This window comes from Fringilla coelebs (assembly GCF_963513975.1).
Source record: "Fringilla coelebs genome assembly, chromosome: 10".
NCBI lineage: Eukaryota > Metazoa > Chordata > Aves > Passeriformes > Fringillidae > Fringilla > Fringilla coelebs.
In genome coordinates this window covers 10,864,749-10,889,468 of record NC_140036.1, presented here as the reverse complement: position 1 = coordinate 10,889,468, position 24,720 = coordinate 10,864,749, and the positions used below count along the sequence as shown (strand labels likewise).

Here is a 24,720-nt window from a genome sequence, read left to right as displayed (position 1 = left end):
TCAAGAGAAATACCAAGCAATGATTTCCTAAGAAACATTATTCTTTTGGTCTATTTTTTTTTAAATTAAATACTAGATTGAGTGCTACTTGCTGTAATGAGGCAGTGCTGAATCATAAAATGTCCTGTGCTGAATTGAGCTGGTTTGAAGTGTCTGTCCATGCATTCCTCACTGTGCCCATGCAGCTCCCCAAGGCTGTTGTGACTCCCTGAGCTGCCCTGACCACAGGGGACCTTTACCCAAACATTACACATCAGGTCTCAAACTGGAAAGCACCAGTACCTTCTTCCACCTGTAGATTTCAAAATAGATGTGTTTGATACAGGAAAAATGTAAACTTTGCTTTTAACAGAAGTCCCAGAACTGGAAGGATTTTCAGTGCTTCTATAGTGCTGTGAGACATAGTTGCTAAGCTCTTAATTAAAATCCTACTATGGAGGAAAAAAACACTATATATAATAAAAATACTTCTTCTACATTTCAGCATTACAATTCATTACAGCATAAAGAGATTAAATGTTTTGGTACTAAAAAATGAATGATAAAAATATAAAAATTATTGTCATAACATTAAATAAGCAATTTATACTTTTTAAGGTAAATAACATGAGCATACTTACTTATCCTCATCATAGATGTGGATATTCAGATGAAAAAATGTTACAGATATATCATTAAAAGTTATAAAAGTAACAATATTTAAAATATAGTATTATAATAATTTTGTTTCTTAAAAAATGCTGACTTAAAAGTATATAAATCCATGCATCACTTTATAACTACAACTGTACAATTTCAGGCATCCGCTCTAAGTACAGATCTCATCTTACTTCTGTATTAGCATTAGTTTATATTTGAAGAAGTAACTATCTCAAGTATTATATTTGTTATGATGCTCTTAGGTTAATGGAAAGCTGCCTTCCCTAATAAAGATGCCACTTTGAATACGTGCCAGGAATTTGCACACAGGATCCTATTACTAAATCTATTTCATACTGGAATATAAAAGTGAACTACTTGCTGCAACACAAGGTATTTATTGACTAAATGAGCCTATGTAATGAAACAACTGAAGATACTCAGTGCCACTGAGAAATAATCTCTGTGAACAATGATTTCATTAGGTTAATATTATAATAACAAGTATCATTTTGTCTCTGTGCTCAGTGAAATGAGGGAAGTAATGGTAAGGGCAACAGAGGTAGTATAAAAAAAAATCTGGACTTGAGATACATGGGAAAGGTCTTTCTCTTATACCTTTCAGAGCCAGCAGGAGTGTTGTTGAACTTTAAATGATGTTACTGTAAGAACACATCAACCACTACGAATTTCACATTTTAGCTTGTTACAGTCAGAATGACCAAACAGTTCCAGCAGCTGGGCTGAGTAAAACATGGCAGCAAAGACAGCCCATTGTACAGTTTGTACAATGCCTGCAGAGTGGCCAGGGCACCCTGTAACCTGTCACAAACGGCATTTAATACAATAGAGTTCACAATTTAGTTTTTTAGATTATATTAGCACTCAAATGCATCTTATCTGCTGGAAAACAAAGCAGCCAAGCGAGACACCACAACACTGGCAAAGCAGGAAAAAGGGAGACAGCTAGAAGAAAAAAAATTGCAGTTTCAAATTACATAATTTCCTTTTGCCATAATAACTCAAGTAATCCACAACCACATGGCTATTTTCCTCCCCCAGTCATCCCTCATTTTCTATCATCATAAACATCCAGTGACCTGGTCATTACTTTTGACTCGGGCCCTGCTCTTGCAACACTTGCATATTCATTTAAGTTTACTCACAGGAGTAACATCTTTGGTTGCAGTAAGACAATTCACTGAACATGTAAATCTTTTGGGATTGCTGGCTTTTTGTTAAGGTGAAGGAGGTTGTTAAAAGAACTTTGCTCCTGAAAGTTTAACAAGGAACTTTACAGTGGCAGGAAGAAGAAAAGAACAAAGTATATCACAGATTCTTTAAAAAAATGTGAAAATAATTTTTAGAAGACTCACTGAAAGTGCTAACAGGAATACAGAAGTAATCTTTGTCCTGCCTCCTTTCCATGGTGCAAATAGAAGTTGTCCATGTTGTGAAAATTGAATTTAGAAAATTAAATGAATATTTCAAACTAACACATTCTTCTCTGTCATACACTGTGCCAAACTGTGCATTATCAGACTTCTGATGTGCTACTCTGAATGATTCATGAAACACTTAACATTATGGATCTCACTGATGCACATCCTGCTGGGATTAGTGACACCACAACATTTCTAAAACTAAATAACCCAATGTTATGCACACATTGCGTCCCAAATTCACAGATCTCAGTATTGCAACACATTTTGAAAAATGCAGCCTTGCTGCACCCAGTATCACTGGGGATATGTGATCCTACCAAGACATTTAATTCTGGTTCTGTCTGTACATAACCTCTTTTCAAATGGCAACTTAAAACTCAGTTATGCACTGGAAAACCTACGGCCATTTCAGAGTATGGTTCTGCTTTATGGTTCTGGAGGATTTTTGAAACAGCATTTCTATGAATTTGAGGGATATCAATTCAGGACAAAGGTTTGATGCCACTAGCACTAACATGTCTCCCCTAGCTGTAATCAGGTGGTGGTTGTGGTTTTTGTGTTGCTTTCTGTTTTGTGGGTTTTTAAAAATGCATATAATAACAAAGTTTTCTGTCTTGGCTTCTTAAATATACTAGTCTAGTATATTTACTAGCACTGTAAGAGCTTTCTACAGGTGAGAGCAATGAGAAATAAAATGAATGGATGTCAATAGTGGAAGCACTCTTGTAAATCCATGCCAGGACGTCATCACTCTTCTCTCAACTTCCTCTGCTTTTCACCATCTTTCAGGATCATCCTTCTCAATTAAAAGACCAAATCAGAATTCAGCTTATATTGTTTTAAATTATTTGACAGAAAGTCTCCATTCAAAAGGCAGACAATTTTATGCTCATAATTCACGAACAGAATTACCCACTAATCCTAAGTAAAACTGTTCTTGATTATTCACTTCAGTATTAAGTATATAAAGCACCGGAAAAGCAAATTTAAAAGGAAAAAAGAGCAATTCTTTTTCTACTCAGAACAACACAGAGTATTACCAATGCACTACTTAGCTGTGACTAAAACACTTACAGTATTTAAAACTTAAGAGTTTGGGATGTGCTATTAGATTATAAATAAATACCAATGCTCTGTGCTGCACAGGAGAGACCTGAGTACCGAAGACATTGTATATACAGGTTTTCCTCCTCTGAAACAGACATGTGAGTTAATACCAGTGTCTAGCCAAAAAAGTCCTTGAGTTCAGTAGGAAGTTTGCTGTATGAAAAACAGAAAATAGGGCATTTGCAGCCTCCAGGACTCCAAGGAATGAAGTAGTTTCCACTTCCATTTCAGGCAATGGAAATTATGGGTGGATAGATGACAGTGACCACCATGTGCAGGGTCAGTTTTAAAAGCTGTGTAAAGAACAACTGCATGTTTTCTTATCACAGAAAATTAGCAGGAGGCTTCTCATGAGTAATACACTTCACCAGTAGCAAGTATTCATAGCAATATTCCCAGGTAATTCAATTTAGGTTGTCATAAAAATGAAAAATAAAAACACTTCAAAATTTGCATGAGAATCAATAAACATTTGAAGATAGCTTCAACTTGCATACATAACTTTTTCACCATTACATCACTTAACAGTATAATGCATTTTGCAACTTGAATTAAAATCTACATTACACTGAAATAAATGTCTTGTAAAAATCAATTACAAATTGCTTTGGTCTATCTGTAGCTTAATTTATCACCAAAATACAGAAAAATTATCAGGAAATCTGGTAAAAGTTTAAAATTGTCAAAAAGAATGTGTATTTACTTGTAAATATATTTTCTTTGTATAGAGTATTATCACTTGTAAGAATACACTTAATAATAATAATAATAATAATAAATGAATGCTTTATTCCGTTAAATTGGTGCAATCTTATCTTCACTCCATTAAAATCACTTTTGCAAGAGTTTGACCCTGTTGTTCTTATTTTCAAATGATATGTAGAGCTTTCTTTATATCTTTTGACAATTTGAACATATTACAATAAACCACCCAAAACCTAACAGAATTTAACAGACAGACTGGCTAGCCAGTAAGATTCCAAGTTTGACACGGTATATGATGTCCACTGTCCAAGATTACCTGAAAATTAAAAAATCCTTCCTGAAAACTGTGGAATAAAGAGGAAATGTTAGTAGAAATAACAAGAAAAAAGAAAGAAAACCAATGATTCATTGTATTCAAAGCAGTAACAGTAATTTTCAAAAGCTTTTGCCTCTTCACTCTATTATTACTTTTTGTATTTCAGAATTTCTATTCTAAGCTTCTTGGAGAAACATGGTTCTTCATTTGATTCATCTCCAATAACACAAAAATATCTCCTTTCATAGAGCAAAGGAAAATAATACAGTCTATTCAGCTGGTGGTCCTACATAGCCTCTCAATGTCACATTACACTGGCTGGCTCTTCTCAAACAGGTGTACTGAGTTTCTGAAACAGAGTCAGAATATGGAAAGTTCTGAAGTGGTTTCTACTCTTTTTGGTAATGATATAATTACAACAACAAACAAACTCCTGACTTAGCTTCCCCTCCGTTTGCATAACCTCCAGAAACGACTCTGTTGGGATCGTTCAGTTCATCAAACAGTCCCGTTTCGATGATTTCTTCCTGCCAGGGTATAGGGACAGCACCTGTCGCAAACTTTTTGAAGAACTTCTTGTCTTTGTCATCAAACTCAATTCCTCGTATTTCAGAGAAGTCAGCAATGTCTGCAACATCTTTGGCATAGACAACTGATGGATCTGGCACAAATGGAGGGTCAACAAGGTTTGCCTCTAACCTGTGGAAATTTATCGTTTTGAAGAAGCTGTGTTTTCTTGGGTCATCATCTTCATTCCTGCAATAAAGCAAAAGTTTGTTCATCAGTGTGTTTTGCTCTCAGAGAGCTACAGGGGTGTCTGTGTTTTGTACATGACAGTACTTTAGATATATATATATATATCTCTGTCATGCAACACAATTCTTTTTTTCCTAACCAAGGAACGCTGCATAGTAAACATAAGCCGAGCAGCTGAAAACATTCTGATGCCATTACTGCACCTCTCAGGGTAACTCAGCCCAGGCAAAGTGCCAGGCAGGGGCTGCACTGCTGCATCTGGGATACCCCACCCAAAGCTACACTTCCACCAGAACTGAACCTACAGCAGGGTGGGGAGGAGGAGTATTGGATCAACTGTCCCACAAGGGAAGTTCAATGATTGGGTCTGTATCTATAGGATAAGAGTATCTGTACTATATTAAGTATAGAGTAAGAGTATCTGTATCTGTATTAAACTCTACAATGGGGTCTATTGGGTTAATAAATCTATAGACTAACTCTGAGCAGCAACAGTCTGAATAGAAAGCTGGTGACAAATGACAATTCTCATTTTATCTTAATTCAAAGCATCTACACATTTATATTCTAAAACTCAGTTATGTCACTCAATCCCACTTATAGTGACAGTTCATTCAAAGTAACTACTCTTATAAATTAACAAAGATTTTTTTAGGCAAGAGATTCACAGATGATGACATTAACAAAAGTATGTGTGCCACTGTCACAAACATAATCCTTTATTAATATAGTTAAAACCCAGTAACAAAAACAAGAAAGGACTAAATCATTGTAAATGGTTAAGTTAAATAAATCTTACTAAACAACTGCAGACCTCAGGGAGAACTTCAGCTGTAAAAGAAGTAGTGAATTGTTTCACTGTTGACCTGTAGCAAAACTTGTAGGGTATTTCCTGGTGATAAAAATCATCTGAGCCTCAAATGTGTGCTTGTTGAAGCATGACCAAAGACCATAGCTTTTGAACTGTGCCTCTAGTGTCAAGGCATGCAAAGCCTGAATTTGGAATTCTAGAGAAAGGAGGAGCAGAGAGGAGCCCTGTCTTTTCCACACCTATGCATTCTTTGTTTAACATATTTAGGGATGCACTGCTCTTGAAAACAATACTATAGGAAAATCAAATTTGTCTGCGTTTTGGCCTCAGAAAATGGTAGTTCCTAACACAGCTTTTTTCTTTTCCAACCTCCTTACAAAATCAAACTTAGCAAAATGCAAGCCCTCATGTATTTCTAGACAACGTTCTATGAATAAAATGTAATGCAAACCTTTGGCAAGTGTTTTTATCTTTAAAAATGTGCAGAAGCACCGCACAGAAGCAGTAGATTTGTGTGATTATGGAAAAATCTTTATTTTTAAAAATCTTAATTTCCATGCATGCAGAACAGGTCATCCACCTTGCCACTGTCTGTTCCTCATGCTGGCCTGCTGTGCTTCTGGCCTGCATTGGTGCTCTCTGGGCACAGCAGAGATGAAACCAGCAGCTGCTCTTTTCAGCCCCTTGCTAGAATATTGTTACTTTGCACTTCTGCTGCTCAGTTCTTCTGAGCAAGCCACCACCAGCCACTACCCACTGTACAGCACCATGAATAAGCAGGATGCCACAGCCTGAAGAATGGTAGATGCTGCCACCCAGGTATGCTGGGCAATGAAAAATATTATGTTTTCAACTCCAAAGCACCATATGAACAAAATTATGAATGTACAGATTAAGGATCTTGACTTCTGCATATCCATAGGCTTGTAAAATAATCTCCTACCTTACCTAGCCAGTGATAACCAAGTACTTGAGAAGCCTGAAGTTATTTATTTACATTCACTGTTAGCCCGAAATGCATTTCAGCTGCTGTTCAAATTAACTGGTGTCCTGGACACTGGTAAACCAGGACTGCTGACTGGGCAGAGGCATTTGCAAAAATCTCCCTTTAATTTGCTTTTCCTTTCTGTAACATAAAGCAAAAAGCACTAGAAGCTGGTGGAGGCTGCAAAATGGATTGCTGCAGTGTTCCTTGTCCTGAAACCATAAAAAGTTAAAAAATGTAAAGCTACATGAATGCCATCTACTGGAACTGAGACATCTTCCAACTAGCTGGAGATGAACTTGAGCTCATCCTCTGTGAACTGCATTTTTACATAACTTTAATAGGAAGAGCAGATGAACTCATATGAAGTTGGTAAATTTTGTATTCTTCCATTAAAAAAACAATTTAAAATCACTTTACAGGTTCAGGATTTGAGATATTAATCTCAAAAAGCTAGAGTAGGGAAAGGGGGTTACGTCTTCCCTGAGTTAGCTAGTGAAATCACATCTTCAACAGAAGAGTGGAGTGTTTTAAAAGGTCAGGTGTACAAAATAAAGCTGTCTTTGAGCAGCTTTAACTTATGCAACAGGCAGTGCTGTGGATAACCCAAGCTCTTGTTGTCCTTAGGAGAATTACAGTGCTAATCTTTACATAACACACAGCTGTCCTGAATAGTATCACCCTGTTTAAGAGGTTCATGCATGCCTTTATTCTGTATCATGCTCAGGGTATACATCCTATATATTGTTCGCCTTCTCCAAGTACAGCACATCAGAGGAAGGATATCTTAAACAGCAGAAAATTAAAAATACTGTGTGCATTAACCCTTCTGTGTGCACTTCTCATTTTGCTGAGAAGTTATGGAACAAAAAGCAGATAAAAGATTGTAAATTATTCCCCTGGAAAAGGCAATGTGGTTACAGTAAGTCAATCATCTGTTGCTGGCTTTGTTTCAGACTTGCTGAATGAACTCAACCAAGTCACTCACAATTTCTAAATTTCATTTTCCCCTACTCTGAATTTTGTTTACTTCACAAAGTGCTGCAAGTCCAAATGTCTGCAAAGTATGCTGACTTTAAGTTAGAGTGCTCTGAATGTTTTTGTGTTAAATTTACTTTTAAAGTAAGCTTTTAAAACATACTAAAATAATACAGACTTTGTATTAAACATACTCCATGTGCTGCTGAAAATAACTTTCTTCTGCTGCCTTGCACAGTTGCTGGGAAAATTCATAAGGCACAAGAGTAGCTGTCTTCATTTAGCAACAGAATATTAAGAATATGTGTATTAATGATCTATTATCTTTCATTAGATTTAATTCTTTTAGACAAATGTTTGCCTAACATTTTGAAAAACTGTTCCACGTTGCTATGAAATATAAATTTAGAAGACTATCTCTGCATTTTCAATGAGATCCTTTGTCTATTCCACCTTTAGACTGGAAAAGCACGTGATACATACATTTCTATTCACAGATTATTCAAATCATGGTGTATTCTAAAGATAGGTATTATTGGTTTCCTATTAATTTTTCACATTTTAATTATATTTTTTTAATTTTTCTATATTGCAAATGTAGATCTGCAATCTGTCTAAATAGAAATGCACTAAATTATTTATACACACACACACACATATCAGAGGGATCAGAGCTATTACAAGTAAAACATTAGAAGGTTTAGCTTTGCAATTCTCTTCTTACTGAACAGTTCCTTCAAACTGCTAAGTCATGGACAAATCTACTAGTGTTCATCAACCCAAAGCCACCTCTGAAGTGCCCAGAAATGTTTTGCTTTATAGGAATTTGTGCCAAATATTCTTTTTCTCCCTGGGATGAGTCAGGTTGACCAGAACTTCTACAGCATTTTTTAAAAGCACTTGAGCAAAACAGAGGGGTTAAGGTCTCTTCAGTAAGAAGCCAATGATGCAGCCTTGCAAATTAGATATCTGCAGGGAAGAGAATCCACATTGCAGATCTGGATTTCTGCCCACATCATTCCAGTAAGCACTACAGCTTAATATTCTGAATTCAATCTCCACTAGCAGGGATGCAGGGGTCCACTGGAATATCCTTTTATCTTTAGGAAAGAATGTGTAAGAAAAATCCTTTTGACTCTTTCTCCCAAAACTACATAAAGTCTAACAGAGAAAATAACAAGAGGGCAACTTCTATGAGTCATTTGGAGTGAGGATAGATGATCACACTCTTGCAACAATATTCCTTATTTCTATAATATCTTCAATACTTACCACCTCTTTCTTCCTATAAGTGAAAGGGAAAATTCATTACTGTGTCGAAAGTGAAGTTCTAACCTATTTTGTGCAATGAGTAAAATAACTATAATGTCTGCAGCTTTAATTTCTCTTGCACTGAGATTGAGAAGGCATACCTGCTTCCTAAACGGTCCTCTTTTTTCTTAGCCAAAAACAGCTTGCAAATATCTTTTGCTTCCTCTGTGAAGCTGGCATGTTCAAATTTCACCTCATCTTCCAGAGTTCTTCTTCTAACCTCATCCTTATTGACCTTTTCTTTGAAATCCTTGAATGGTGTTCTCCCAGCAACCATCTCATAAATAGTACACCCCATAGCAAACCAGTCCACGGGATAGCTGTAGTCCTCTTCCTTCAGGATTTCTGGAGCCATGTAGCCATTTGTCCCAGCCTATGGCAAGCACACAGACAGATTGACTTTACAATGTCAGTAGTGAAATGCATACAGTTAAACAGACTAGTCTATAATTCTTCTAAAATATTAGTAATTCTACTGATACATTTTGTATCTAGAAACCCTGACCTTTTTTTTAATCTAGAATTGGTGAGGTATAACTTTTTAAGGACATATACCATATCTCTCTTTAAACATCTTGGCACATAAGAAAACTATCCTAAATACGCTTTTCAAAGTTGAAATGTCAGTGCAATTTCTACCTAAAAGTGGTTTAATTTTAAATTCATGGCTAGCTTGCTTTCTTCCTCCATTTTATTCTTTTTTTTTTTTGTTGAAGATATTCTTAGTTTTGTTGTGTAAACACAAGTAGCAATCAACTTGAAAAGATTTTTAAAAATACAAAAACCAGGCAAAACAGTCACAGATTCTCACCCTGTGCAATGGCTATATAATTAGTCCAACACAGGGCTCTGATGCCAGTGAGAAAATTCTCATCAAGCCAGTAGCTGAGCTGCAATGAGGAAGTTCTCAGCTTCCTCCCTCTTGGTTTCTGGATGAATATTCTACCACCAAGGGCCAAGAAAAACTCTTAAAAACCACTGTAAGAAAGTAAACCTATGAAAATTATCATTCATAAATTACACACACTTAGGTGAAGGAACAAGTTCATACTTCCCAACTAAAAAAAGATGCCTGAATAAAGACTATTCACAGCACAAATGGCCCCTTCTCTGAGAGAAGAAATGGCCACTCTTTCAGAGGGACATGTGCCTGCTTTCTTCCCAGCCAGCCCTGCCACCTTCCCTTGGGGGACAGGCTGCAGTGACTGAAATAGTTCCTGCTGCCTCTGTCCCCAGGGAGCTGATTCACCTGGGAGGGAAGTGGAGGGATCAGCTCTCTCTATGCTCTCTGCTGCACTGTTACATGACTGAGGATGTGGGATTTCAATTGCAAGGGCATTTCCTCAGCTGAATCCACGTTTATTGCTGTGTCTCATGCTCTATATGATGTATTTACCAGATGCAGCTAACAGTGATAACCATGTCAGAAGTTGCTTGAACCTCTCATATATTTTTTAAATACTGGGATTGATGTATTACCAGTATAACAGTTTAAAATAAAACACTGTGTCCCAGTTTTTTATTCTACTAAAATCCCACTAAAGCTTACTCAAGATGGTCATTATTAATGTTATCAGAATACAATCAGTGACAGAGATTCACTCCAAAGCAAAACAGAAAAAGGTAAAGCTGAGCTCATTTGGACAAATTGTATTTATAAAAAGTACAGCTCAACAGATGAATTTTATTTTATGGGGTTGGATAACCCCTCTGATTTTTGCAAATGTAGGCACAGTACTTCCAAGTCAGGTCGCCCCATAAAGTTCACTTTTTGTCACTACACGTTATGACATATAATGTCTCTAACAATGTGTGCAAGAGGGAACATCTTAGCATCGATTAAAACATAAGCCTAACAGACAGAAAATTAAATCCACTTTATTTTCTCTCTTTTTAGTTTTTTTGTTTGTTTGGGGGGTTTTTTTGTTTGTTTGTTTATAAGGATATAGAGCAAGATCCTCCATATGCTTGAAAAACAGAAATGGGATGAGAAGAACAAAAATATCAGTCAGGTTGAAAGCAAAAAGAAAAGTTAAAAGTGAACAGTTGCCTCTCTCACTAAAGTAGAAGTACACACTAAAGTAGAAGCCACAGAAGTACAGAGGAGCAGCACAGACACTGCAGCTGCTGACATCATCCCACAGGCAATTTGCACTGCTTACAAGGGGTTTCTCTAACTAAAAATATTGAGAGATACCCTGACAGTATTACATTTTTAGGTACGATTACTGCTCTGTTCAGGGAAGGGGACAAATGCTCAAACACAGACCACAGACCCCAGATCCATCTGGCCTCAGAAAAACCTGGAAGGGATAAGAGAGGTTGAAAGTAGTAGAGAAATTTTTATACAAAAGCTTGCACACAGAGCTCACTGTGGATTAGTAAGCACAGCTCTGAATAGGCTTCTGGAACGTTCTTTTCTTTGCCTTTTTTTTTCTCCTTCTGGGAAGCAATAAACATTCTTATTTTTACTGAGATGAAGCTGGGGCACTAATGCCTTGAAGAACTATTGAGTCACATTATCATCAAAATGTGCCCTGACAGCACAATATGGTCCTTCTGATAAGAGATTACTTTGCAGCAACTTAGCATCATCATTCAGAACCTGGATACATCTGACATGGAAAAGTCAGAAATCTGCCGTCACAGATGTGTCTCAAGGCAGCTCCTTTCAGACTGTCTCTTTCCTTCCACTTGCATTTTCTCTTCCACTACTGTTTTTTTCAAAAGAAGTAATTGCCAAGTAACTTCAGTCTCTTCCATGGGCATTTTCAACACTGCCTCCAGCAGGACACACCATCTGGAAGAACACCATGCTTTGACATGGTGCTTGTGTTTCTCAAGAACAGAGAAAACAAGGCCATCACCACACCAAAAAGACAGCACAACAGCAACTTAATAGAAAACAGAAGGGACCGACAACAGCCTCCCTTCAGGCTAAAGTGACAGGCTGTGGATGAGCTTAAATGTAAACAAGAACTAAACTTCCACACTCTAAATTAGTAGTTCTGAAATCTTGAGCTGTTACTGGGTTTATCCAGCTCCATCTGAGGAAGTCTAGAAACGTATCATACCTCTGATATGCCAAACCATTTCAATTCAGAATTTATTGAGAGCTGGTTTCTCACAGATTTCATCCAAACTTGAATCTAAAACCAAAACTCTCCCAACCCCGAAGCTATCCTTCTATTCACAATAAAGGAACAGGCTAAGAAGCAGGAATCCAAACCTGATTTTATAAGATCTGAGATTTTTAAAATCCACTAAAATGTGACAATTTTATAGCAGAAGCAAACACATTTCACAAGTGAATGAGGATTTTTAAGGGGGAAGAAAAACAATAAGGAGGGAGAAATACATAAATCTCTATTTTTATCAAAACAGGAATTTGAAGAAAGGAAGAAAAGAACTTAAAATTTAGTCTTTTCCACCTATTTCTCTATATGTGTAGTTTTGGCAAAATGATTTGCAAAGAAAGATGCTAAAGCCTTTAGCATTTGCCATATTAGAGAACACAAAAAAAGAATAATTCAGCACCTGGAAGAACACAGATCCTTCAAATGAAGATTTAATTCTATCTTTGGAGAGCAGGCAGCATTAGAGGGAAGGTAATACCTAACATCCCCACGCTAATCATTATGGAGAACAAGATGTAAAAATCAGATCATCTTTCCAGGAACAGAGATGATAGGGCAACAGGAAAGGCAGCCTCAGTAACCTCAGGAGAGGTTTATCTAAGGAGGTAAAACAGAAGTTTTGTGAAGGGAGTTATTAAACTGTAAGACTCTCACTAGCAGTGAAATCTGAGCAACAAAAAATAATGTGTTAGGTGGAAAACTTATCCACTGATTTCCGAAGCAAAAGCAAATGAAAGTAAATTACTCTTGGCAGGTGTGGAGTAAAAGTAAGTATACTGTAAATTATATTCTAGTGCAAAAATGAAAAAAAAAACAAAGGACAGAAAGCAAAGTTAAAAGATACCACAAAAGTTAAATGCCTTTTTTTTTTGAAGGGGTCTATTTCCCACAGGCTAGTATTGAATATTTAATTCAGTTAGAATTATCTGATCATGCCTCAGAACGGTTATCTCCAAATATGGGATACTGGTATGTCTATCATACAAAAAATCAGTAGGTTTGTATGATTTTGCAGATGTTTTCATTCAGCAGCATTGATAAGTAAATTCAGAAGCTGTATATTAAATGAAACTCACTTTTTCTTATTAGATCTTACTTTACATGGACAAATTTCACTCTTTTAATGGAAACAGAGGAAATAAAAAACTCATACTCAAAGTTAATTCCTTTGTTGTCTACTCTACTCTGTTAGGATGTTCACTGGGTTTTGACTGAGACTAAGCACATTATTCTCTTCTTTCCTGCATAATTCCTGGTAACACAAGGAACCATTTGAACATATATGGTAACTAATCAAGTGATCTTACAGCGACACAAACACATGATATTACACCTTCGCTGACCTGGAAACATCTAAGAAAAATATCACAAAGAAGACAAAGACTGTTATTTTATCCCAAGTTTTTACTAGAGACAGAAATCTTATGTCATTGTAGAGACACAGAACTTTTTAAAGCATAGTCAATACAACACTAGCTATTTTTTGCTTGCTCTCCATCTAATATTGTCTTTTGTGATAAGCAGGATGGTTTACTTGCATATGCTGCTTGAATTATAAAAAGTCAATAAATTTAAGTCAATTAAATTTTAATTGATCTGCTTTTGAAAAGGGTTCACAGATCTACTTTCCCTTTATTTTCCTACCTTAAAAACAACCCAAAAGACAATTTTTCAGTAATCCTCTAAAATGTAGTGAGCAAATGCTGCCCTTGGCTACATTAGCAAAAGAAGTTCCTTTGAGTGGAATTATTGCTTTGAGTGTCATTTGACAGGGCATAGTAGAAATGACTCATCTGAAAGTATACAAATGTTTCTTTTGTGAAATGCGATCCTGCATAAATTTTTCAAAGGTCACATAATTATAATCTTTCAGTAATTCAAGATGTGATGCTGAGAAGCACTAAGTGCACTCAGATCCCAGTGCAGTCAAGGGGCACCTGGCACAGCGGAGCCTGGAGCAGAACCAGCCCCGCAGTGCAACAGCTCACACATCCCTCTGACAGGGGACAGCCCTTCCACCCCACCCCTGTGCCAGCTTCCAGCAGGTGCAGGCAGGAAACAGAGACAACTCTCTGGAGCTTTCAGCAGGACAGAACAGGCAAATGGGGAGAAATGGGATTTAGATCCTGCTACCTTTTCCCACAGATCTCTGCAAAACAAACTCAATTGATATAACAAACCAAACAGTAAAGCAAATCAGAATGTCTTTTGTTTGCCATGGCACAAGAACTGTTGAACAGAGGAAAAAAAACAAGCTGAGTTTAGCTCTATCAGCTGTTTCCTGGGGTTCGGTCCTTCCTTCCTCCAAGGGGTGCCACTGCCTGCTTTGTTCTCTTGTCCAGCTGTTCCTCCACTCCTTCAGCAATGGCCTTAATAGACCCTGCAGGAATGCAGGAACAGACCACAGAAATCTCTTCTCTGCACACAAGCTAACAGGGCCTAGATGTGGAGAACAACACTGATCTGCCTCTGTCACTCACTTCACCATGTTAGTTCTTCTCCCAAGTCACTGTGAGGAGGAACAGAGTGTAATTTAAATGATTGCACAGAATTGCAGTCCCTCCAGTTTCTCACCACATGTTCATACAATAACAAGAAACTAGCTGACCCAATTAATAGGCAACTTTTTTTTTTAAGAAGATATAATTAAATCTAAATAGGGCAAAAGGCACTCAGGAAAGTCACACAAAATAAAGATTCTTATGCATATGGTTAATGCTTAGCAGAAGGAGGGACCTTCTGATGGGATGGCCCATCATGAATTGTTGGGCTACTGATTCAAGAGAACACATGGAGGACTCTTCAGAGTAGCAGGAAAAGATAATGAAAAGACAATACTGGAGCTAAGGAACTCCAATCCCAAGTTTGGTCTTGAATCTTACATAAGCACGTGAATACCACATGCTTATGTAAGATTCAAGATCAAACTTTTTTTGATTTTCACATAAGAAGATAATTTACATAGGGAAAGTTGTGTGCTTTAAAAAAGCCCCCACAGCCAAAAGCACAAAAAGGACAAACCAGATTTTTGCTATATTAGAAAAAAAGGAAAAATAGTCCTGGGTTCAAAGTCACTAGCTGGAATAGTAAAAAAATCCAGCATTGGTTTTAATCTTTTAAGTTTGGTCATCAGTAATCACTGAAATGAAGGAAGTTGCACAACAAAAGAGAAAGCCGCTCTGTGCAGTAGGGACTGCTCCCTGTGTGCTCCTCTTTGGGAAGACAAATAGACACAGGTACAACATGATTTCAGTTTAGATTCACGCTGTGTGGAAGTCAAAGGGATAAAGGGCTTGAGAAAGGACAATCCAGTAACTGGGAACCAATTTTAACTTTGGATTCTAGAGCAGCTCCCTGTTTTTTTCTTGCATGATCACACGTAAAGCTTTGCCTCAGATCCCGACTGGAGAGAGAACCTGCCAACATTCCTACCTCAGTGATGTGTCATGAGAAGACATGAGAAGGCATTCACAGACAGGGAAGCAATCAGACATTACAGGATGGAGCATTTAGGACAAACAAAACACTTGTCCAATCCCCACTTTGCTACAACCTCCCATCAGGGAGGTGTAAAAAAGTGAGGTCCCCCTGAGCCTCCTCTCTCCAGTTCCCTCAGCTGCTCCTCACTAGATTTGTGCTCCAGACTCTTCTCAGCTCCATTGCCTCTCCCTGGACACCCTCCAGCACCTCAATGTCTTTCTGGTAGTGGGAAGTCCAAAACTGAATACAGGATTCAAGGTGCAGCCTCAGCAGTGCCGAGCACAGGGGAACAGTCACTGCCTGGTCCTGCTGGCCACAGGCCAGGATGCCACTGACCTTCTTGCCCACCAGGGCATACACTGGCTCATGTTTAGCCAGCTGTTGACCAACAACCTTCTCTTCCCACTGGGCAGCTTTCCAGCCACTCTTCCCCAAGCCTGTAGTCTGCAGGGGGTTGTTGTGACCCAGGTGCAGGACCTGCTGCTTTGCCTCACTGAACCTTGTAGACTGCCATCAGCCCATTAACCCAGCCTGTCCAGACCCCTCTGCAGAGCCTTCCTGCCCTCCAGCAGATACACACTCCCACTCAACTTGGTGCTGTCTGTGAACTCGCTGACAGTGCACTTGCTCCTTGTCCAGATCATCAGTGAAGACATAAAGCAGGGCTGATCCCAGTACTGAGCCCTGGGAAGCCCCACCAGTGACCAGGTCCCAGCTGGATGTAATTCCATTCCCCACCTCTCTCTGGGCCCTGCCATCCAGCCCATTTTCACCCAGCAAAGAGAGCACCTGTGCAAGCCACAAGCAGCCACACTCGCCAGGAGATGCTGTAGCAAACAGTGACACAGGCTTCACTACAGCCCAGACAGACACATCCACAGCCACCTCCTCATCCACAAAGAAGCAGGTCACCCTGTCATGGAAGGAGATGAGGCTGGTCAAGCAGGACCTGCCTTTCCTAAACCCCTGCTGGCTGGGCATGATCCCCTGGCTGTACTGTATGCGCTGCATGACCATGCTCAGGATGTTCTACTCCAGGATCTTCTCAGGTACCAAGGTCAGGCTGACAGGCTGGAAGTTTCCTGCATCCTCCTTCCAGCCCTTCATGTGGATGGGCATCACACTTGCTAACGTCCAGCCAGCTGGGGCCTCCTTGGTTTTCCAGGAGTGCTGGGAAAATCATGATGGGAAGCAACTTGGTGAGCACTTCTGCCTGCTCCCTCAGGACCCCTGCATGGATCCCAACTGGCCCCACAGAGTTTTATGGGTAAGGCTGCGTTCTGTAAAGTACATTTCAGGGATTAAAAAAGTCTTGAACACCTGCCATGACAATGCACCTCATAATAACTGCGATTATCAACATTTTAAAGAACACAGTTCTGCTAGTAAAAATATCATCAATTTTACATGTCATACTACAAAATGTATAAGCAAAACAGCTGCAAGTTCCTCTAATTCTGAGCAAATGAAAAGCTGTCATTTTTCAAAGACCAAAGAAAGAAGAAATCTTTACAGAATCTTATCCAATTAGAATGCCATGTGATAATGAACAAAGGTCAACTGTAGAATAGCTTGCTGAGTTATTTTTTATTTCACAAGTCTAAACCCTCCTCCTGCTTTTCAGCTGCCTGGAAATTAAACTGCTAGTTTCAGGAACATCTAAATAGATTTCCTTGTGTTTTCCTAAGAAATAGAATCTTATAATAAACAAACATACAGGAGGGCAAAAGGACATTTTGAGTAAGATTTTAACCAAAACATGTTTTTCCTATAAAAATATTATGATGTCCTTCAAATATACAAAACATAGCACAGGAAAACTGTGAAGACGCCTGAAACCTCTGAAGATGTAAATGCACTTTTATAAATACCAAAAAATATGTTTGTGTTATTTTTCACAGTTATTATGTCAATATTTAAGCTCTCTGGCTCGCACATGCATCTGCACTGACATTCTTCACAATTTACATGCAACAGTTGCTTTTAAAAAAGCCATACACAGTAAGGGCAGAAAATTCTTCCCTAAATAAACAGCAAATACACACTAACTTCTGGAAAAATGGAATTAACTTGGGATGGAAGCTCCTCATTTCATATGCAAAAAACCCCTAGTGCTAGAATCAATCTAGTACATAACAGACAGAACACTTTGCCTGTGTAAAAGCCATCTTTGCAGGCTCTCAGTTTCTCCTTGTTGTCTATTTCAATTATGTAAGACAGAGAAAATAATATTTTAAAAGCCATAATTTTAAGATACAAAGTAGTTCCTGCAGGGTCTGATCAACACATCATATCAGATGCAACAGGCACATTTACAGGAAGTCATAATGACATTTAAAGTCCTGAATAGTTTCATTACCACTGGAGTTTGTTTCTGTTTCCAGTGATGTCAGTAAGAGCTCGCCTGACCAAATGTGCATAGACACATTTCTTGGTAGATTGCACAGGTGCATGTAGCTATCATGAGAGGATCCCTTATAATCCATGTATGTTTAATGAAGGAAAATTACATTGCAAGTAGCTTTCAACTGTTTTCTACTTTTATTTTCAAGACTGTTATTATTCAAAATTGTGTATTTAATTTTTTTCTTGTGATTTCTCCTTTCTAGGGGCAGCTAGCACTTCACAAAGTCAAATCATCACACTTAGTGAAATTAAAATTTTCTAAATTTTGTAATTATTACTGTATCAATTACTTACAACTACAGAAAGCTGGATGTTTCTCCTTGCTGCTTTAGCAATTGAAAAGAGAGGGAGAAAACTAAGGCTAGGTATCCAGCTCTTTCAAGATATTTGTAAGGAGCGCTGTTTCTGAAAGCAAGGTGTTTTTATTTTTAATAGTTATGACCAACTGGTATGGAGCACACAAGTGCCTTCAAAAGGAGTGCATATAACAGCAGTACTTAAAGGATACCAAGGCTACTTCTTCAATTACATAAGTATTGAATCATCAGTTGCCCAATGCTTTTCTGAAGCATAAACACACTTTATTTTTTATTAAGACTACATTGAAGTTATCCATCTAAAATTCAAAAAACCTTTCTATCCACAAAGAACACTTTTTTGGCTGATGAAGAGTACATAAACATTTTAACTTTGTAGAAACCCTCAATGAAAACTTGGAAAATGTCTAAAACAGGAACTCATTAACAAGCTTATTACTTGTGCCATGTGATAACCTAATCACCTAATAAGATTTACAAAAGGGATTAATGGATCCTCCAGCTGATGTATGGGTGATGTGCATTTATTCATACATGACAAGACAGGAATTTTTTTCTGCTTTGAAAGCAGAACAAATTTAATCTTTAATAGCTTATACAGCTATGAGAGTGCAGAAAACTTTCAGAATTCATCAGAATAGTGTATTTTTTCCAATCTTTAATGAAATGAATGCAAAGATAAATCCATATATTATATACTATAGATCAGTAGCAATTAGTGACTGAAAAATTGTAAGCCTTAATTGTCAGTTCAAACCATCATCCAAAATCTAGAAACAGCTTTATGATATTAGGCACTTAGATATCAGTACAATACAGATTTGGCCTAGAAGGAATATATATTCTGCTTTAGCTTATAAAAATGTCTTCATAAAACTGTGTCCACAAAATGGTGCAACTGATTAAATTTCATATGTCTTGGAGCCATATATTCCTTTGGGTGAAAAATGAAAAAGTGATTTGTATAGGTTTGGTTAAGTGATAATTTGGCAGTCATACTCAAAAAGCATGTTATGATGTAAATTTTCAGATAATTTTAAGTCAGAATGTAACTACAATTAGTATACAAAAATTAATTTAACAGCACCATTTATCTTTTATTACAGGCATACATGGTGAAGCTTAATGTAAGTTTTGTAAATGTGTTCTTTGATCTTCCTGTGTACGACATGAGTATAAATAATAATATCCAGCTCTTATATAACAATTTTTAGAGGCTGTCAAATATGGCTATTTTACAAAACTGCAAAAAAAGGAATTATTAATTTAACTCATGTATAGTTATGATACACACAAAAAAAATCTTATGCTTCCATCTCCTATTTCAATGTAATGTATGAATAAAACTGCCTTTAACTGAAGTTCCTTACAACACATTACAATCATGTAGCACATTATTCACTGCAGTTTTTGCTCTAATAAAAGCAACCATATAATGCTGACTAGAGCTTCTAAAAACAACAAAAGAAAAGGCACTAACAATTTGATGGCTGTCATAGAAGGTCAGGAGGAACAACCACCTTGTCCATTATTGCTTAGAGATTCTACCCTAATATCAACAGAAGTGGTTACATATTGCTAAATACAGTCTTTAATTTTGAGGATTTTTCCTTTTGCCAAACCCCACATATTAACAAGTATGAAAAATTGCCCTTTGACAAAACTATTTGTTCTGATCATAGTAACTGCATTGCTCTCTAACTTGCAAAGCCCAGTAAGGTTTATACCTTTGGGTTCGCTGATGAAAATGGCATCTTTACAAACAAAACAACATTCTCATTCCACATAAGCTCTACTGAAAAACTTGCCTTAGCTTCCACAGAAGCTGTATTTTTGTATCCAAAACACCATGCAGTTTAATTTTAAAATTATTTACTATTTATACATACAGCAATTTCTACATTTTATTTCAGCCAGAACTGAAACCACTCCAGTACAAACTTCTTCAATTGCCCAGGAAAGAAAAGATTCTTCAAAATTACTGAAGTTAACAACATCAAAACACGTGCACTCAAACATGATGTAGAAGGCCACTAGTGGGTCCTCTCTTCTACTGAATTTCTATTGTGAACTTGGGGAGTTTAACATAGACCAGTTAATAATGTTGCTTTCATTTCTTCATTTTCCTTGTGTATTTCAAACACATTCTCTCATTATGCACATCTTTAAGTCCAGATACCTTGAGAGAAATATGTCTTTTTCACAGTTAAGCTATATTTCTTGTGTAAATCTCCTCACATAATATTACATATCCAGGTTAGTTTGGGATGACCAGAGACACAGCTGAAGTGCTGCACAATCTAATTCACACAATATCTATTTGGTTATACATGTTTTTCTTCCTACACATGACAGGCATGGACATTTACAAACTGTCAAGTCTGCTGTTTCAGGAATTAATTTGTGGGGGGAAGAAGGGCTGGAAATAATTTATCATGCAACGCCACACACACATGCAATACAATCAGTAGCATCACTTAAGAGTAATGTGTAAGAAACTATATTCTCCTAGGACCAAAAACAGAATACAGAGGAGCCATATCTTTGACTGCTACTCATTAAACAATTGATTAAATCCCTGACTATGCAGTATTCCATAAGGCACAAAGCATCCACCTCTCTAAAGTCATTGGTTCAAGAACTTAAGAGAAAAAGGTCAAGTAGATTCTACTGTTTCTGGGCAAAAGAAGTTATTTTACCACATGCAGCAGCTAAAGAGTTAATAAACCAAATCTTCTTACAACCCATCTCTCAGAATGAAATGACTACATTAGGTCTTTAGCATAGAATCAATTCCGGGGAATTAAGTCTTGGTCTCATAAGGCATTAGAAATAGAATGGCTGCACTTCACACTGCCCACGTTCTAAGAATTTGTACTCACCCTCTGGGTGATGCTTTTTCCCTCTTTGACTTGCACTGCCAATCCAAGATCAGACAGTCTGCAATTCCCATTATCATCCAGGAGGACATTCTCTGGTTTCATATCCCGGTACACAATTTTGATGGAATGGAGATGCAGAATCCCACAGGTGATCTGAGCTGAGTAAAAGATGATCCTTTTCATTTCCAAACCCCTTTCTCCCACATTGTAGATGTGATACTTCAGATCCCCTCCATTCATGAGGCTCATAACAAGACACAGATGGGTTTTGGTCTCATAGGCATAAGCTAGTGTGACTATGAAAGGGCTGTTGACCTTCTCCAGGATCTCTTTCTCCAGCAGTGCCATCTTCTCTCCACTTTTCTTTTTCAACCTTTTCTTATCCAGTTTCTTGCAGGCATACATCTTGCCAGTATTTTTGACCTGGATGGCACAAACCTAGAGAATATGCACATGAAAGGTAATGAAGGAATTTTACACAGAGTGGAATAACAGTAGTGACAGGCAGGAACTGGTGAATCACTGATGCCTATCAGTAGCTGCTGATGCTAACTTCTATGAAGAGTATATTAGCACAGAAAACAAGAAAAAACAAGTGCACAATCAGTTCTGTTCTGGACCAGTAGTTTATCATGGCCCTGAGGCAAAGTTCTAGAGGATGCCACTAGTAGGCATGTATAAGCAAATAAAAGGAACAAGGACAAGAACAAAAATCTGTAACCATGAGAATAAGCAGCATGTACAGATTGCATCTTTACAGTTAAACTCTCTTGACTCTCAAAAAACCTTCATACTGTAGTTTGGGAACAAATCCTGATGTGTGCTTTTCCCTAAACTGCAGCTGGGAATTATCTGGGAGCGTGTGAGATAGCACAGGCTAAGATGATGTCAAGGAGCAGACTTAGTTAACTACATGAACATTCACGCAAGTTTCTGTAAAGAAGCCTGCTTTTTTTACTAGCATAGATAGAGAATATAAAAATGTTAGAGTAGCTTTTTACTAACAAGAGCCTCTATCACAATATAAATAACCCAGCCTGATTTCTAGAAAATGGGCAATCTGAAGGGGCACATTTTACAAATCGTCATAGAGTGGCTTAATCCACTGGTCTTTGCAAACCCACCTGCTAGTCTTGAAAGGGGAGAGATGACTCACATCCTTAAAAGTACAAGCTCTTACCTCTCCAAAGCCACCTTTGCCCAGCACTCGGAACTCAGAGAAGTATTTATCAGTTACTGGTTGCTTCTCAAACACTTTCCATTGGATGAATTTGTCATAGAAGGGGCTGTTCTGGAAGTCCTGGAAGGGCTTGTCTTTAAAGAAGACTTTGGTTTCCTCCTTGGCCAGCTGCACGACGTTCTCATAGTCTTTTGCGGTAGCTGCTTTGCATTTACTGACCAAGTCAGAGCTCATGAAAGACAGATAGTTTTTGGCGCCTTCCTTAAGAAAATTGGTGACAATATTCTCCATGCTACTGCTCTTGAGATTGTCTTCTGCCAACTCCCAGTTTGACACCTCATCCAGGAAGTCCCTAGCTACCAAATATTCTGGCACTGTCTCTAAGAAATCTCTGAAGAATTTCTTGCCAATGGGCTGCTGTTCACAGATGCTGTCATAATCACCAGCAATGGACTCTCTATGCTCTTTGCACTCCTCAATCTTGGGCAGCGAGAGGCTCTTACGCCTCTTTTGCATTTCCTTGGTGTCTCCTTCTCCGCTCTTCCTTGCCTGGAGGTAGGCAGTGTTGGCAATCAGGTTGTCGAGCCCCCCCATGTCACACATCTTGGCAAGCCCTTGGGGTGGCAGAGCCTGGTTCAGACAAAATGAGTAACTGGCCCAGGAGCTGTGCTGTAGCTGTACTGCACTTCTCCCTGCTAGTGGTGTGTGAGGGCTTCTGAAAAACACCAGGGAAACTAACTGCTTTTGCATTAAATACCTCTCAAGGATTTTCACTAAGTACCTTTAGGTATAGGCACCATTTGTGGAAAGTGACTGGTAAGAGGTTTCTCTGTAAGAAGCTTTGAGTTTGCTATGTATAGCTTGAGAGATGACACCCTAGGCAAACCTTCCCACTGGCAGTACCAAATGCACGTGGTTCAGCTGGTGTTTTTCAGAATGGGCCCTGATAACCTTTAAATGTGCCAAGATTCCCTCTATGTGCACTATCGCTGGCTGCTGGGAACATGCAGAGATTCATGGCTGCAATACATGCACTCTCTCCAACTCAGGGGCACTTTGGGCACAGTCAGCAGAATGGGCCTGGATCTCCCCCGGTCGACATCAAACACCAGCAGACTAACAACTGGTTTTATGAAAAGCTTTTATCATAAATCTGCCATGCCTATAAGACCTTGACATAGATGAACCACACAATTCAGTGCTCTGAGCATTCACACCTCCAAAGCTCAAGTTATATTCAACATCAGTGACTGAGCCCCACAGACAGTTCATGTAAACCCTGCTGCCTCGCGTGGCTCTGTCTGAGCAGATTACATGCAGAGGCTAAGAACTGCCACTGGTCTAAAAATAATGATCCTTATATATGAAACAACACAGCTCTGACTTCATCTCCTACCCACAGAAAAAAGAAAAACACCTCAAATGAACAGCCAAATCTTGCCAAGACACTTCCATATGTTGTTTTGGCCTCAGTTATTTTCCCCGCTGAGCTTTATGACAGAAAGTGGTTGGATAAGAAGGTGGCAACAACATATAGCTGAGGTGACATCAACAAAGGGACAAAGCTGATTATAATCAAGTGAAGGCAAATTCCACCTGCACTTGCTGGCTGCCTACCAGGAGGTATTTTTTTCCCTTCAAAAGAATAAAAATTATGTGTGGCACTCACTAGGCTAAGCCCCCTTCTGCTGTGGGGTCAGGTGGTTTGGCTGTAAAAACTTTCCTTAAATATAAGGAAAGTATTATGAGAACAAGAAAAGAAGTAACACTGGGGTCAAGCTGTACTCCTGAGGTCAAGGTCAAGTATCTTTTTTCTTTTTTCACAATCTTAGAGCCAGCTGAAGAGCTTGAATCACAAAAACTAAACATCAAGAGTAATAACAGGCACCTTTCAGACTCCCTATAATAAGTGTTAAGCCCTTCTTGGCTGCTTTTGCCATTCTACAACCATGCAGTGTTTTGTTTTTACATGCTTAATCCTGTCCACATTGAATCCATTTGACATAAAACTCGTGCTTGCACTCTACAGAATTCCCGTGGAGGTGTTTTTCTAGGAGTGATGAAGAGGGCCATCCACTGCAAACTGCTGTGTGTGCATGAGAACAGGGGGTATTGTAAGGCAGACACTTCAAAGCCTGGCCAGTTCTGCCAGGTGAGCGCAAGCCGAGGGTGGGAGGTTATGTAAAGGGCTCAACAGAGCAGCCAACAGCGTGGGCAACACTGCAAGGACCCAAGGGAAGATACGGGGATTCTGCTGCTGGCTGT

The 24,720-nt window shown here is 38.3% G+C and overlaps 1 protein-coding gene across 1 annotated transcript; it reads right to left on the bottom strand.

The window, feature by feature from the left end:
- Nucleotides 1-4,375: 4,375 nt before the first annotated feature.
- Nucleotides 4,376-23,189, bottom strand: GRK7 (G protein-coupled receptor kinase 7). Its single transcript, XM_084212147.1, has 4 exons — nt 22,456-23,189; nt 21,276-21,713; nt 9,155-9,426; nt 4,376-4,968 (listed from the first exon to the last, which is right to left on the bottom strand). Exons 1-4 carry the CDS (start codon nt 23,056-23,058, stop codon nt 4,626-4,628), a joined length of 1,656 nt encoding a protein of 551 aa, XP_084068273.1. The 5' UTR covers nt 23,059-23,189; the 3' UTR covers nt 4,376-4,625.
- Nucleotides 23,190-24,720: the final 1,531 nt, after the last annotated feature.